This window comes from Wyeomyia smithii, chromosome 3 (genome assembly GCF_029784165.1).
Source record: "Wyeomyia smithii strain HCP4-BCI-WySm-NY-G18 chromosome 3, ASM2978416v1, whole genome shotgun sequence".
Lineage (NCBI taxonomy): Eukaryota > Metazoa > Arthropoda > Insecta > Diptera > Culicidae > Wyeomyia > Wyeomyia smithii.
Genome location: NC_073696.1, coordinates 120,354,481 through 120,372,223, shown reverse-complemented (window position 1 = coordinate 120,372,223; position 17,743 = coordinate 120,354,481). Strand labels below are relative to the sequence as shown.

At 41.3% G+C, this 17,743-nt stretch overlaps 1 protein-coding gene across 1 annotated transcript; it reads right to left on the bottom strand.

Moving 5' to 3' along the window:
* On the bottom strand, window positions 1–4,926 carry LOC129732661 (uncharacterized). Its single transcript, XM_055693727.1, has 2 exons — window positions 3,149–4,926; window positions 1–648 (listed from the first exon to the last, which is right to left on the bottom strand). Exons 1-2 carry the CDS (start codon window positions 4,440–4,442, stop codon window positions 536–538), a joined length of 1,407 nt encoding a protein of 468 aa, XP_055549702.1. The 5' UTR covers window positions 4,443–4,926; the 3' UTR covers window positions 1–535.
* Between the last annotated feature and the right edge of the window lie 12,817 nt (window positions 4,927–17,743).

Below are 17,743 nucleotides of genomic sequence, written 5' to 3'. Positions count from 1 at the left end.
TCAGAACACTGAGCCAGCCAGTTGTTCAGACAGGGTTGTATTCTAGGGTGGTCACCACAGTTCTCCCCCCTTTAGTTTAAACAATATTTTTCTGAAAATGGCCAAACTTCACTGCCATATAGGTATTCATTTTTTTTTTTTGAATGCGGTTAAACATGACTGCCGCTTTAACTTTTTTTTCAGACAGTGGCGAAACAATACTGCCACAAGCTCAAACTTATGTTAGTTTTAATATATAAAATCGACATCCCTTTTAGGACGCTTCGGTCTACTAGAGCGACGCAAACTTTCTGGATGACAACTCGAACTTGACGGTTGATTCGATTGCGACCACTGTCGCGTAGATGGGCCCTCCTGGGGATCAACTTCCTCAGGCGGTAAACACGCCGATGTGCCGCCACCTTCCGAATCACAAACCATTGGATGATCGTCAGATGTGCCTCGGTAGATATACGAATCTGCTGCGAAACCAAGGAATCCGCCAGCATCGTCGTCAACGCTTTCATCGTCATCGTCATCGCGCGCTCTTTTCCGGTTAACACTCCTTCCTTCCTCCCTCGCAAAAATCAAACCGTGACGATTTCTGCGAGCTCCAACCAGCTTCAGCTGATTGCGGTGCGCCAGATACACCCGACCTCCGACGGAAACCTGAAAAGTTGTTAAGGAAACACGTTTTAAAAATTTTGCTTCAAGCCATCGTCGAATGTCAGTAGGTTTGAAATTTTTAAAGTATACTAGATCTCCTGGGCGCAACTTGTCAATCCAGTCAGGTTTATGATAATCTTTGGTATTATAGCTATACACAGATTTGTCCACATTATCACGCTTCGTCAGATGATTCCTAAAACTATTCCTAGGATGGATTAAATCCAACAGCGTTTTGGGTTTATAGCTAAACAGTCTCTCTGAAGGAAAAGAACTACTACCTTCTAAACATGTATTCCTGTAACCAAACAAAAAATATGACACCAGATCTTCTGTGTTCAAACTAGCCATCCCCGGATTCAACAAAAACTTTTTCAAACCTTCTTTTACCACTCTTACCATACGTTCTGCTTGTCCGTTACTCGAGGGGTTATACGGAGGACTTTTCATAACCTTGATACTGTGTTTCTGAAAAAAATCAACAAGTTCTTTAGAATTAAACGGCGGTCCTCCGTCCGTAACAACTACGTCCGGCAACCCAAATCTAGCAAAAACGCTGATAAATTTCGACTTCACACTCCTGGCATCTGTACTAAACTTCATGTACTCAACTTCAAGCCATTTTGAAAAACTGTCGACAATGACCAGGAAAACTTTTTTGTCGAAATAAAAGAAGTCCGCATGAATGCGGGTAAACGGTTTTGTTGTAGGGATCCAGTTAGAATGTGGTACCTGCTTTGGAACAACATTCATTTGACAACACACAGAACAAGTTTTAACAAAATTTTCAATGTCAATACTCATGCCATGCCAATAAACTGTTCTTCTGGCCATCTGCTTTATTTTGGTTATTCCTGAGTGATTTTTATGTAGTAAACGCAGAATTTTCTTTTGCAAACTATCAGGAATAACGACACGGTCTTGGTATAGCAAACAACCCTCTACTACTTCCAAGTCTTGGTGCTGTGCGTATACATCTAAAAAACTTCGATCTAACTTCTGTGGCCAACCATGCTTCATGTAGTAAACCATTTTTTGCAAAAACGGATCTTTTTGTGATTCACTCGCAATCAAAGCATGGTCTAACGGAAACTCATTGGAAACATTCAAACTCTTTATGTATTCCTTTTGCAGACTTGAAGGAACATTTTCAGGAAGAGGAAATCGTGAGCAAAAATCTGCGTTGCCCATCTTTGTTGACGGCCTGTAAACAATGTCAAAATCGTAAATACTCAGTTCCATTACATATCTCTGCAGACGCGTCACAAACAACGTATTTTTTCCTTCCTTCCCGAAAATTCCAATCAATGGCTTATGATCAGTATACACAGTAAACTTTTTGCCAAAAAGAAACTTATGAAACTTTTTGATGGTGCTAACAACTGCCAACGCTTCTCAGTGCAAAATTGGGTAGGATTTTTGTGCATTTGTTAAACTGAAAGAAACAAAACTAATAGGTCTTTCCTCATTCTTGATTTGATGTGCGATTACGCCGCCTAACCCATAACTACATGCATCTGTTACAACGACAACAGGTTTCCTCGGATCATAAAACTCTAACAGCTTTGAACTCAGCAACGCCTGTTTACAGTCTTCAAACACTCGACTACAATCTGAGTCCCAGACAAACTTAACGTCTTTTTTTAATAAACGATACAGACAGCTGAGGCGTGAGGACAAATTGGGTATGAACTTCCCGTAGTAATTAACCAAACCCAAAAATGCCTTCAGTTCAGAAACATTATTCGGAATATTAGCTTTCCGAATAGTCTCGACCTTTTCCGGGCACGGCAACAAACCTCCGTCGCTCAAAATGTGACCCAAGAATGGCAAACTTGAAACAAACCATTTGCATTTTTGCAGATTAATCTTAATATTGGCATTAGAAAGACGCTCTAAGACCAAATTAAGCTTCCGTACACAGTCCGAATAGTCCTTGCCTGCTATCAAAACATCGTCTAAGTAACAGTAAACTCCGTCGATATCCTTCAAAACCTGATCCATGATCCGCTGAAATATAGCCGCACTTGAAGAAGCACCCTGTGGCAAACGGTTGTACGTAAACAAACCTTTGATTGTGTTAATCACCATGATTTTTCTTGACCTTTTTGACAACAATAGCTGTGTATACGCACCAGACAGATCAAGAGAACAGAAAACCTTCGCGCCAGCCATAGAAGCAAACAAATCCTGTGTTAGTGGGAGTGGATACACATTAGGAATCAAAACTTTATTGATAGAAACTTTACAATCAATAACCATCCTAATGCCACCGTCCTTTTCACCACTTGAATTACGGGTGACGCCCACTCGCTCGAATCTATTGGTGTTATGACTCCATCCTTTTCCAAACAGTCGAGGTGCTGTAAAACCTTGTCCCTCAACCTGTATGGAACGTCATAAGCACGCTTAAAAACCGGTGTATGATCTTTTAAAACTAGATCTGCTTCGAACCCTTTAATTGGCGTACATAAAGATTTATCAAAAACATTGGCAAACTTACTCTGTATCTCTGCAACAATCTGGTCCGGGCAAACTGCCAGTTGATTGATGCTGCTTCCAAACGCCTTCCTCCAGTCAGGAATGAATACATCCAGCCAGTCTCGTCCCAACAAAGGTGTGAAGCAACTTCCACTTCGCAAAACGATCAGTTGAACAGTTTTCGCTTGGCCGTTAAACTCAACTTTTACTGTTATTTCTCCTTCCACCTTCAATTTACTGCCATTGATCACTGCTAATTTCTTGTCGCACGTCTCTAAAGGTATGTGATCGAATTCTCCCTCGTACATCTCCAAACTGATGACGGAGACTGCAGCGCCACAATCAACTTCCATCTTCAACCGCAAGCCGTCAACGAAAACGTTACGGAAACACGGTTCGTTGATTCTATTGACTGATGATATCATCAAACAGTCCATGTCGTCGTCATCCGAGACGGATCTATTCAATCGACGTCTCAAACTTTTCTGATACTCGTTCAATTTTGGCTTTGCTGCTGGAGAATCGACAAACTTCACTGACTTTTTCTTGTTTTTCAAGTCGTAACAAAAACGACGTGTATGTCCACTTCTACGACAGAAATTGCAAAACAGATTTCGTGACTTTGAAGTGGAACGATTTTTACGGTCAAACGAAACTGATCGGCTTCTGCTCCTTCCTCTGCTAGGCTGACGACTCCGTCCACGCGAGCGATCTCGGAAATCAGACCGATTGTCCCGATTCCCAAGCCTGTTCAACACGCTCGTACGGCGCGAACTGGAATCTCGAGAGATTATTTTCACCCTCTCTCCTGCTGCTTCCGTATTCGTGATGAGTTTCTCCGTTTTCGCCAAGGTTAGATCGTCCTCATCAAACAAACGCCTTTGTAGCTCCTCATCGCGGATTCCACAAACCAACTTATCGCGAATCGCCATATCCTTAAACTGTCCGAATTCACACAACTCTGCTTGGAGCTTAACAGCTAGTATGAAATCCACAGCTGTTTCATTCGGCCCTTGTTCGCGTTTGTAGAATCTGTAGCGATGGATCAAATCGCTTTCCGTCTTGTCATACCGTTTTTTAAGAGCATCCGTAATCTCCTTAAACGATAAAGCTTTCAAATCCTTGCCAGGGAAAAGAAGCTTTATCTCGCTGTAGACTTCCCTGCTACAGGTAGCGAGAAACGAAACTTTTTGCTCCGCCGGATCAACCACTTTATGATGCGCAAACACCCAGTCCAACTGTTCCAAAAACTGCGCAAACGGAATAGTACCAGGAACGTACGGCTCGATTTGATTCACTAACGGCATACTTGACATGATGAAGAAAAAAAAATAAAAAAAAATTGACAAACTAAAACTTGTACTAGTGTGCAAAATTACAAAAATATTTTTTTTCAGTGTATATTTCACTGGTGCGATCAAATCAAAACAAACTGAATTTGATCTCCACACAACTCAACATAAAAAAAAACAGCTGTGAACAACAAAACACTTTTGCCTATTCCGCTTCGTGCGGAACGAAAAACACAAGCAAGAATACGATTTGTTTCGGCGGTGCGATGAAGCAGACAAAAAAATGCCGCCGATGATTAGTGTTAGTGCTGAATTAAACAGAACTTACATGCAAAACTTTAATATGCTGCTGTTTGATTATGGTAGTGCAGCATAAACTTTGCCAAAATCAAAAATGGCTCTTTTGCCTATCCGATCACGGTAAAAAACAAAATGAAGCGCAATTCCTCCTGCGTGCTAAACAGTCGAAAAAGGCTTACAATCGCACTTTGAACATGCAGTTAAAACAAGATAAACTGTGCAAAAACTTACGTGGTCGTTGACGCAAACCTGTTTGATTAAAATCAAAAAACTTGTTAAAAGTAAAACAAACCTGATTTACCAGGATAAACTTTTTTTTTTTTTAAATGATTTTTATTACTTTGCGGAAAAACACTACTACCGCTTTTCAACACTAGCTCTCCGCAAACACTTGGCGGGGCAAAACTTTTTTAATTTTTCTGTCGCTTTTCACTCCAGCGGGAAACAAACTTTCGGCAAACTGAACGCCGCGAAACCACTTCACCAGCAAACTTAACGCCGGAAAAAAACTGTTCGTAGGCTACGGAAACACTGTCGCAAAACCAAAGAAACCGTTCGTACACACGCGAATTTCTAAGAAAGAAAAAACCGATTTCCTCGTCGCCACTAAAATAACTGTGAAAGCTAACGGGACTGGTGATACGCTAGTAAATAAAACGCGAGGTGTACTCTTCGACAGTCAACTATAAACTGATTTATTCTCTGCATCAGAACAATGAGCCAGCCAGTTGTTCAGACAGGGTTGTATTCTAGGGTGGTCACCACACTGTCGAAAAAACGGACAGATGATGAACGAAAATCGCCGGTCATCAGAGAAAACCGCGTAACGACTTCTAATTATGACTCTGAGCCAAAGTGCTGGAGCCCCGTCGGTCAGGAAATGTACTCCGATCAGACACCACAGATTTTAGAGATTACACTTCCCGACTGTTTTGATAATCGACCCTACGCGTGGGTAGACATTAACAATTTAAGAATTAGAGGCTTGTTAGATTCAGGTAGTAATCGTACTCTTATCAGCAAGAGTTTATTCCAACGCATAGGTCGCTGTAAAATAAAATCGCTTAAAGAACGATTAGTACTTCGGTCTGCTGATGGAAGCAGGTTGAATAATATCGGAGAAATTTACTTACCAATTAAATTTAATGAAAAAACAAAGGTAGTACCTACCTTGGTGGTAGAGGATTTGATCAGAGAATGCCTGCTAGGCATGACCTTTTGGTCACGATTAAACATTTATCCCTAGATACAACAGTGTGCTCTCACGGAGATAGAAAACTCACAATCCGAGGGCCAGAAACTTGAAACAACACTATCACCTAAGGAAAAGCAATCCCTAGAACATGTGAAACAGTTGTTCAAAGTAGTAAACCCTGATTGCTTGTCGGTCACTCCGCTAATAGAACACACTATAGAGATTTCAAGTGAATGGAAAGCTAAGACCCCAGCTCGCCAATACCCCTACATCATGTCTCCTAGAATAAGAGAGAAAGTAACAGAAGAACTTGATCGTTTGCTTCGGGTAGGAATCATCGAAAGAGCCAATTCAGACTGGTCTCTGAATGTAGTACCAGTAATTAAGCCTTCGGGTAAAGTCAGACTTTGCCTGGATGCGCGCAAATTGAATGAGCGAACCGTGAGAGACGCCTATCCTTTGCCGCATCCAGGGCGTATTTTGGGACAATTACCAAAAGCCAAGTACTTGAGTACTATAGATCTTTCCGAAGCATTCCTACAAATCCCCTTAGAAAAACGATCGAGACGATATACAGCTTTCAGCATCCAGGGAGAAGGCATGTTCCAATTCACCCGGTTACCGTTCAGCTTAGCCAACAGCCCGGCTACTCTGTCTCGGCTGATTGACCAGGTTTAGGCCACGGTGAATTGGAACCAAATGTCTATGTCTATCTGGATGACTTGATTGTTGTCAGCAATTCTTTTTCGGAACATCTTCGGCTATTGAGAGAAGTTGCTCGTCGATTGACATCAGCTAATCTAACAATAAACTTAGATAAGTCCAAGTTTGGTGTGAGCAAGTTGCCATTCCTAGGATATTTGCTTACAACCGAAGGGTTGCGAGCAAACCCAGAAAAAGTACGAGCCATTGTGGAGTACGAACGACCGACAACCGTCACAAAATTGCGGAGATTCCTAGGAATGGCCAACTACTATCGGCGGTTTATAGATGATTTCAGTGGCACGACAGCTGCTTTAACTGATCTTCTAAAAACCAAAGCAAAAATAATGGAGTGGAATGAACAGAAGCTCTCTGCACAATTAAAGAAAAGCTAATTACTTCTCCCATCCTAGTGAGTCCAGATTTTGAAAAAGAATTTTCAATTCAAACGGATGCTAGTGACGTGGCTGTGGCCGGGGTACTAACCCAGGAACAAGCTGGACAGGAGAGAGTCATAGCTTATTTCTCACACAAACTTACCACGCCGCAGAAGAATTATCACGCCTGTGAGAAAGAAGCATTGGCTGCTCTTCTGTCCATTGAAGCATTTCGGGGATATATCGAGGGTTCGCACTTTACACTCGTTACGGATTCTTCCGCCCTCACCCACATTTTGACCACTAAGTGGAAAGTTTCATCACGTTGTAGTCGATGGAGTTTAACTCTGCAACACTACGATATGACCATTATCCACCGAAAGGGAAAGGACAATGTGGTAGCGGATGCACTGTCTCGTTGTGTGGCGATGGTGTCAACTCGTTCGACCACGTCGTGGTACGAAGATCTGAAACAAAAAGTTCTCAGTCAACCTGACAAATTTGTGGACTATCAGCTGTTCGATGGCGCCCTACACAAATTTATTTCCGTACCGAACCACCCGTACGATTATAAATTCGAATGGAAATTGGTAGTCCCTCCTGAAAAGCGTGAGTCGATATTAAAAGACTTCCACGACAATGCCATGCACTTAGGTTTCGAGAAAACGCTAGCCAGAGTTAGACGGCGTTACTATTGGCCTAAAATGTCCCGAGATGTTAAACTTTACGTCCAAAACTGTGATACCTGTAAGGAAACCAAAGCAGCGCATGTGCCAGTAGTGCCACCCATGGGTGAGCAAAGGGTTACCACGCATCCTTGGCAAGTTATTGCCGTCGACTACGTTGGGCCCTTGCCTAGAAGCAAAAGTGGACACCAACACCTCTTGGTTGTCCTTGACGTCTTCAGTAAATGGGTGATGCTTACACTAGTCCGAAGGGTAGATAGCAAGTCACTCTGCACAATCCTCAAAAATCACTGGTTTCTTCGTCACTCTACACCGCAATCGATAGTTACCGACAATGCATCGGTCTTCCTGTCCCGAGAATTCAAAGGTCGACTAGAACAGTTCGAGGTACAACATTGGCTAAGTTCGAAATATCACTCCCAGGCAAACCCTGTGGAGCGAGTGAATCGAACAGTCAATGCTGCCATTAGAACTTTCGTACGCGAAGATCAAAGACTCTGGGACAGCAAGATCGCGGAAATAGAAAAGATATTAAACACTTCCGTACACAGCGCTACTAAACTAACACCGTTCTTCATAGTGCATGGGCACGAGTCGTTCGATAGAGGAACCGAACACCGATTGGTCGCAACAACGAATGCTCCCACCGACGAAGAACGCGATAAAACCAAGCAAATGTTTCCTGAAATTTACGATTTAGTCCAGAAAAACCTTAAAAAGGCGTATGAGGATGGACGACGACGATACAATTTGCGACACAAACAACATTCTGCTCCGTTTCATGATGGACAGCTTGTTTATAGGCGCAACATGAAACAGTCGAACGCAGCAGCAGGATATAACGCTAAATATGGTCCTATGTATCTTCCCGCAAAAATTCGGTCGAAAATTGGGCTTTCGTCATATGAGCTGGAAGACCTGCAGGGTAAAAATCTGGGTGTGTGGCCAGCTGCCCACCTCAAGCCCCGTTAATGTATTTGCAGTTATATTGTCTTGTACATCATTGAGGAATAATACAATTTTTATATGCTTTGCTGCAGTTCGTTGCACACGGATTGTAGTTGACCTAAAAACAAAAAAAAATGCAATCTGTCAGAGGTTAAAGTCCGACGACTAAACCTTACCCAATAATGCTGCTTTGCAATCACAACATAACCAGTTGTTACCTCTCGATACCACGATTTCGATCCGCTCCATTTTAATCTTCGTTAGATTTAGTTTGGGAAGATTGCCAAATAGTAAAATGAAATTAGAGAAAACTGTGCACTCGTTGTTGTCTCACGAAATGTGTGAACCACGATGAATTTCCTGTCAAAAGACGAGATCCGAATTGACAACTGCAGTGTCACCGCTAGAAAAAGCGGCTCGCATCTCGTTATGAAATTCGAAAGTGGAGGGGCACGTCAGTAGAATTTATAACTACTCACCATTCGAAATTAGGGTTCGAATCGGTTGATGTTAGGTATTTTCGAGGACGATAAACTAGAATTCATGTCTGGAGCTAATGGGTGACCTAGGTTGCTAGAAATAAACATTTTCGCTGGAGACCAGAGTCTTATGGACGATGAAGGTCAGTAGCAGGACTTTCGATAGAAGAAGGCAATCCTGAAAATAGCGCGGAGTTGACGAACGTCAACGGTGAAGCCTTAAGGGCTATTCCCACTGCTTCCGTTCCGGGACCGGGCCGTGGCTGTTCCGCGTGTCGTCCGGGCTCGTTTGAGATTGATTGCGTGCGTTCTTATGAACGCATTCACACCGACGCGCCGTGCCCAGACCGGGGCAGCGTTGAGTTGCCGTCGTGCTGCCGCAGTGCGAGAGAAAAACTATCGTTGCCGACGATACTTTGTGTTGGCCGGAGAGTGCACGGAAGGCACTCGGGTGGATGCGTGTATGTTGTAGTGACATATTTCGCGCGGAGTAAGCTGCGGTATGAAAAAAAGAGAAAGACGTCCTTTCACATATACACACCAACATTTCTCAGCCAGAGCGCAGCGCGGGCATGGTTCAAGCACGGCGCAGTGTGAATGCATGAAAAGTCCCGGACGAGCCCGGTCCCGGCCCGGTCCCTGAACGGAAGCAGTGGGAATAGCCCTTTATGACCCCGAAAATGATTAACCCGGCAACTAGGTAACTTCATTAACCCAGAAAAAGAGCAAGGCGGAAAGAAAAAGTCTTGTGGGTAGGAGAATACACTTCTGATGATAAGAATTGCTATAGTCACAGAGGTTAGAATAAGTAGAATTAGAATGAATGAATCATTATGAATGACATGGGGGGAACGTATGAAAATAGAAGACAAGTCAGTTGAATGAGATGCATGAAAGGATAAGAATGAAGGGAGAGTTAGTAAAATTTAGGTTTTTCTTTGAATAGAACAAAGAAGTATGAAAATATAATGGGAGTAAGTTGGAATGGTTTCCCATGGAAAATAGAAAGCCACAGAGAATGGTAAGAAGAAGTAGTTCGGGGAAAACTGAGGAAAAGTGGAGATATGATCACAAACGGGGGCAGAACAATACACGGAGAGAAGAGGTTATGGAGTGAGCAACAGTTTATAAAGGTTAAATTAGATCCAGTCGTGCAACGGTAACTAGTCAGAAAAGAGCATATATGCAAAGATTGTTGAGACAAAGACGAAAAATTATATGCATAATTTTTCTACCCCGACTCGGGGAAAATTGTTACCGATCGCTTTCAAGGCGATCGGCCCAACTGAAGGCTTGTTTAATTTGTAGTATGTAAGTTGTAAATATTTGTTTTGTTTGTGGTTGGCTCATTATTATTGTTGTTAGCTGTTATTTATTTTGTTTTCCAATTATTGTAATTTTTGTTTAACATAGCTTTAAGTTATACTAAACATACTAACATAAACACCATAGTTTACTCCATAATTAGGCGTCGATAATTTGCGAGAAAAAAAAGTTATGTATTGTGGCCGCTTGTAAGCCCGTGGATTTCCCGCCGGTTGACAATCTGGGAATAAAAGAGGCCTTTGGAGCCCACCCCGGAACGTGCAGACCAGACGTTGGGGCTTTTGACGTGATTCCCAAGAGGCCATCAGAAATTCCAGAAGGCGGCCACACCTTACAGGCAGTTACAAAAATACGAGAAGCGAAATGTACCGGAAAACCGCAACGGCAAAAGACGGCAAAATAGTTCGCACTGAAAATATCCCAACCGATAAAAATAACCGCTAACCAAAAACAACCCTGACACAACGCCACCCAGGTGCCGGATGAAGCAAGAAAATATATGACATCAAGATCGCTGCATCCGGGTAAAGGAAAAGAGAGAGAAGAAGAAGAGAGAGGGAGATCGAGGATTGGGAGAAGGTCGATAGTAGATGACAGACGTTGGAGACGAGGACCATTAGAGTTCGAACCATCAGAGAAGACACATGCGAAAATTTGAAAGTGAAAAACTAAAAAAAAAAGTATAGTTGTCGAGCAGAAGAAGACGATAGCGCCGGCTGTCTCCAAGTGGACCGGATTGCATCGTGGAAGAGGACAAAACGTGGAGAACTCGGAAGTGTTCCGTGCGTATTACCAGGCGGAAACCGCCGTCAACTTCTCTTCGCCACCCCGACCAGGAAAACATCTGAACGAGCCAGTTCAGCGGGATAGCGATCGTCGAGACGTCCCCAGAAGGAAAACGGCGAGATATCGGCGGAACGTGGAAGCGCCGCCATCATTGGTTGACCGTTGATCGGTCAAGGTACGTACCTCTCTCCCTCCTCCCCTGCATGTCATCGATGGGCCCCAACACGTCGTGAACGGTACCGTATCATGAAAACTTAAGTCCAGAATAAGGAAGTAAAATGAACTTTTCTCTTTAATATTAAATTAGAGCCAATCCCTTTTACGCTAATCTTTCGTTGGTCCGCTTTGCCTGATTGAGATCGGTTCAATCGCATAGTACTGAGTCCCCCCCGAACACGCTACGACCCTGAGAACGTAAGGGCGAGCCAGCTGGGCAGTGTGAGGCAACTCATACGTACAGTTTGCCAGATCTAAACATATAAAAAAGCAGCTCTGTCTGTCTGTCTGTCTGTCTGTCTGTCTGTCTGTCTGTCTGTCTGTCTGTCTGTCTGTCTGTCTGTCTGTCTGTCTGTCTGTCTGTCTGTCTGTCTGTCTGTCTGTCTGTCTGTCTGTCTGTCTGTCTGTCTGTCTGTCTGTCTGTCTGTCTGTCTGTCTGTCTGTCTGTCTGTCTGTCTGTCTGTCTGTCTGTCTGTCTGTCTGTCTGTCTGTCTGTCTGTCTGTCTGTCTGTCTGTCTGTCTGTCTGTCTGTCTGTCTGTCTGTCTGTCTGTCTGTCTGTCTGTCTGTCTGTCTGTCTGTCTGTCTGTCTGTCTGTCTGTCTGTCTGTCTGTCTGTCTGTCTGTCTGTCTGTCTGTCTGTCTGTCTGTCTGTCTGTCTGTCTGTCTGTCTGTCTGTCTGTCTGTCTGTCTGTCTGTCTGTCTGTCTGTCTGTCTGTCTGTCTGTCTGTCTGTCTGTCTGTCTGTCTGTCTGTCTGTCTGTCTGTCTGTCTGTCTGTCTGTCTGTCTGTCTGTCTGTCTGTCTGTCTGTCTGTCTGTCTGTCTGTCTGTCTGTCTGTCTGTCTGTCTGTCTGTCTGTCTGTCTGTCTGTCTGTCTGTCTGTCTGTCTGTCTGTCTGTCTGTCTGTCTGTCTGTCTGTCTGTCTGTCTGTCTGTCTGTCTGTCTGTCTGTCTGTCTGTCTGTCTGTCTGTCTGTCTGTCTGTCTGTCTGTCTGTCTGTCTGTCTGTCTGTCTGTCTGTCTGTCTGTCTGTCTGTCTGTCTGTCTGTCTGTCTGTCTGTCTGTCTGTCTGTCTGTCTGTCTGTCTGTCTGTCTGTCTGTCTGTCTGTCTGTCTGTCTGTCTGTCTGTCTGTCTGTCTGTCTGTCTGTCTGTCTGTCTGTCTGTCTGTCTGTCTGTCTGTCTGTCTGTCTGTCTGTCTGTCTGTCTGTCTGTCTGTCTGTCTGTCTGTCTGTCTGTCTGTCTGTCTGTCTGTCTGTCTGTCTGTCTGTCTGTCTGTCTGTCTGTCTGTCTGTCTGTCTGCAGCGAAGTGAATTTTCGACAATGTGCGTTTTCACGCACGTGAGAAACCGAACATTTTGTATGAGATTTTCACTTCGCCTGGAACCCTAAACAGGGCTTCACCAAAAACTATGTTTTAGCAATTTTCAACACTATTTTAGAACAACTTCAAGGTTGATTGAAGTTACAACGCTTAACTTCAAGCCTACCAATATTAGGCGATTTTGTTAGGAGGGACAGAGGCTCGGTATAGTAGAGTAGTAAGCTTGAAACAGAAAGGTAAAACTTACACACAAGCACGGATATGAATGATAAGCGTATCACTTAGTTCAATAGTGATACTGCCAATAATATGAAGTGCGGAGTACAGAAAACACTTGGGCAATATCACAATAGATCTAATCTCTGGTCGCAGTGATACTCTGGTCGCAGTGATACGTATACGATACACAGAAAAAAAAGTCACATCAAAAGTTCTTGCATTTTTTCATCATTTGTAGCACCGTGAAATAATCGTGCGACAGAAGCCAAAAATTCTGGTTTTCTTAAAAAATATATAACTTAGCCAAATATCAACCGATTTTCACAAAACTACTTTCAATTGATTCGGTTTGAATATACTTTCAATATTATAGTATATTTGTGGTATGTTTCTTACAAAAATAGACGGCAAATTTGAAATTAAATTGAAAAATTGCGTGTAGAAGCCTAAAAAATTAGATATAAACTCAAATAACTCAACATGTTTTATTGATATTAGTAAAAACCTGTATATATTTTGAAAGCTCGATTTGTCTTCTTTCTAGGACTGCTTAAATATTTGAAATCGGTTGATAAATGAGTGAGTTAAAAAATAATATATTTGCTGAGGTCCAAAAAACCGTATTTTGACCATAACTTCAGATTTTGGGAGTGTTTGAAAAGTTTCTAGTATGAGCGAATGTTATACTCAACAAGACCTACAACCTACACTAGGTCACTTATGGTGACAGTGGTCATAAGCTCCTACAGGAAAAAAAATATGATTAAGCCCATCTCACTTCAGTTCAGTGAGTATGTTTACAAGGTGTTTGAATTTGGTAGCAATGAGGTACCCATATATGTAGGTAAAATTTCACTCGCATACTATCATCGCCTATTATTTCACATGTTACCTACTGATTTTCAAAGCACATAGCTTGCAGTTTTCCCGTTTTCTTTTCACTTGAAAAGCTGAGCTATCCCATGAACTGCACTTCTTCTCAAACTTTAACTGATAATCAAGAAATCAAACTTATCATTTATCATTTATTTATTTATCATCAGACCGACATCGGTCTCCATGAATGCTTATTCAATATACCAAATTTTTTTTCTGGAAAAAAACATTTATTATTGATTGCAGATAAAAAACATGGGATTATGAAAAACAAGAACAAAATATAATCATATCGCAACCATATTCCGCTAATATTGCCTCTCCCATGTAGTGGCCCGTGAAGCCAGTAGAAGTTCGCATCCCAAAAAAAGATTTTTCCAGCAGGATTATTCCAGCCGGTTTGCCGGGGAGCTGTCGTCGTAAGAATGGACTGAGAGAGAGAGTTATCGGAACGGAGCTATCAAGAGCTCATGTAAATCTTCTCGGCCAGGTTCCTCTGCCGTTATTACTAGTTTAGGTACCTACGGAAGCACACTGTCTGTCATTCAGCCACCACACCACGGGTAACACGAGACGAAAACATGTGATTTTTTCCCTTTTGCTATGCGCGGGCAACATAATCGATGAAATGATCGTTAGTCGCGGGTACCGTAGAGGTGTTTAGGTAACGACATAATAAATATCCCTCGCCTACCAGTATTCGGTGCTTTCAGTGTGTGAACTGTAGAAAAGATGCAGAATACATTATGCTGACTTTTCTATCCTAATGTGGGTTAGGATGGTTAGGAAGCCTGATATGAGCAATGTTATCAAAAATTTTCATATTGTCGGGCGGAACAAACGAACACAGATATATATATATATATATATATATATATATATATATATATATATATATATATATATATATATATATATATATATATATATATATATATATATATATATATATATATATATATATATATATATATATATATATATATATATATATACATATATATATATATATATATATATATATATATATATATATATATATATATATATATATATATATATATATATATATATATATATATATATATATATATATATATATATATATAACTCTTTTTTACTAATAAAAAATATTAAGCTGGTGCACTTGAGAGTCTCAACATTAAACATTAACCCTCTAGTGCCCTAGTTAGTTTTCAGATGGACTTTAAAAAATCACTATGAAACTTTATAAACATTTTTAAAGTATTGATTGAAGCTTTTAGGAGGTTTGACTGAAGACCGTCTAAAGGCGGCACTGGGTACTAGAGGGTTAAAGCCAAATTTTTCGACTGTAAATTTTATAAACTTAACAATCGAAAACTAAATGAGAATGCTATAAAAATCAGCAATGAAAAAAAATTCAAGAATAGAGTTGACAGTGGAATTAGTTTCGGAGGCATCAATTACGTTAAAAATCAATAAAATATCGAGGCAACGAATATAAATAAAAACCCCACTTTAATTAACCTAAGCGGTGTACGTGTGCCTTTCTACAAAGTTTTTATTACAATTAATTGAATATACTTTAAATTGTACACATTCTGCCATAGTTAAAAAATTAATTAAATTGAACATACGTTTTAATAAATATGACAATAACTAAATATGATGTACATGTTTCTCATAATAGCTCTACAATTAGATCATTTTTGTTATTACCTCTTTTACTTGAATTCCCAATCTTTCGCAGTCCGAGAAAAATTGAATCATTTGCCACTAATTTTTCGCATCGTCGTAAACCAGGCCATTCAATGTCAGAAAGGACTTGAACATGGGTTTATTCTCAGGCTCCCCATCAGTTCCCTTTTCTTTGCGCTGAAATCTACAATACCTTTGCATGACTTCCTCTTAACAAAACATTAATCTCTTTTATCAATTAAACTGGCCAGAAGAACGCACGACGAAACTTCTCCAGGCACTGGCGTAGCGTGGGGGGCGGGGGGGGGGCGGTCCGCCCCGGGTGTCACCCGCTAGGGGGTGACACCCGTGAGTAAAATTTTCATACGTATCGCCCTCAAAAAAAAAAGATTAGAGAAGATTTACTTATCTTTCAAATCGGGTAAATAAAATCCGCGCTATTGCAAAAAAATCCCGTGAAAATACGTATCAAAAAAAAAACCCGCGTAAGAAAGAGTGTGTATAATCCCAACCATTTTTTAAAAAATGGGTAGATTAAGTGCAATTGAAAACGAACGGATATGATTTCACTGCAACCTGGTGGGGGTGACACCCAGGGGGAGAAGGGGTGACACCCGAATATCCCGCCCCGGGTGTCACCCGGTCACGCTACGCCACTGTCTCCAGGGAATTATAATTGATAATATTTGGCAGCAGGACCGAGACTCGGTATAGTAGAACAGTAAGCGTGTAAAAGGAAAGGGTAACATCACATTACACAAGCACTGATAAAAAATTATAATAAGCATGCCACTTCTCAATAGCGGTATTGCTAATAATAAAAGCGCGGGATACAGCAGACACCCGGGCATATCTCTCTCTCTCTCAACTAATCTCTAGTTGATAGAGACCGCTACGTGCCCCATAGGCTAGCGTGCGATATTGTTGTTATCGGTACAGTCCGCAAAACCTAGAAGCGTGGGAGACTTCGTCATGACAGTGGTGCCTCTCTTAACTGAACGCCTGCCTTCGGTATAGTACCTTCCAATGCGATTTGACAGCTCGTTGCCCTGCTTCAAACCATCTAACGTCACGAAAGCGTCCGATATCTCGTCAGCTACCCTGACTCTTGATGTGCAACCATCAAGAGTGGCATGAATCAATCAAATTAGTTTAGTTGGAAATCCATGTTGCATTAGGGCTTGTATTTGAAAAAAATGCACAATTTTTATCCGTGTAACTTTTTTGTCAGTGGGTAAAAAAATTGATGAAAAGCTGAGTATAACTTGTTTGGAGTGTATTATTTACATGTGCAAAATTTCATTACAATCAAGCGGTTGATGTGGGGTTGACGACTGGAAAATGTGCTAACTGGGGAAATGGTTAATTAGAAATTTTCGAAAAATATATAGATAGTCCAGCAGGTGGGACTCGAACCCACAACTTCTAATCTCCGGTCAGATGCGTTTCCGTTACACCACCGCAAGACGTATAACTCGGCCTTGCTAAAGGCTGGATTACACTCTTTGACCAAGCGTCAAATGTTTGTCACTTTTTGACAAATAAAAATTTGGTCAAAGATAATTGTTTGTCACTCTCCAATTTTTACATGTGACAAACACGGGCAAACAACAATCATGATGTCAAATACATTTGACGATTATGTCAGAAGGTCAAATATTTGACCATTGGTCAAAAAGTGTGATACAGGCTTAAGAAGCTGTTTTCATTTGTTTCGCTTGCACACTTTTCGCACGACATGAATTTACTCAGTAGAGAGTATTGTTTGGTGGCTGGCTTTTGTTTTCATCACTCTCGCGGTATGTATTTTGCCGTGTCAAATAAATGTTGTGTGACCAAAAAAATCACTCTTGTGACACAGTGGGGTTTACTGCATCAGTAAGAGATCGAAAGGCACCAGTATGTCGCTTTCTCCAGAGTTGCCAATGTTCCAGTTTAAACTGGATTCTTTGTTTTTTTTTTAAGTGATCCAGTCAAACAGTTTAATCCCAGAATCTTCCAGTTTTTTGTATACTTCTCAGTTTTTTCCAGATTTTCTATGTGATCAAGCCTTGATTGGTTTACGTAAATGTTTTAGAGTGATAAATCATTGTAACAATTTGGTAAGCCTTCAAGCCTATTCTATTTTCTAGCACGAAACACGGCCAAAATATAAACTACATAGCATTGATGAGATGAAAAAGGCAAGTAAGATTAGCTTTATTTGAAAATTAACAAA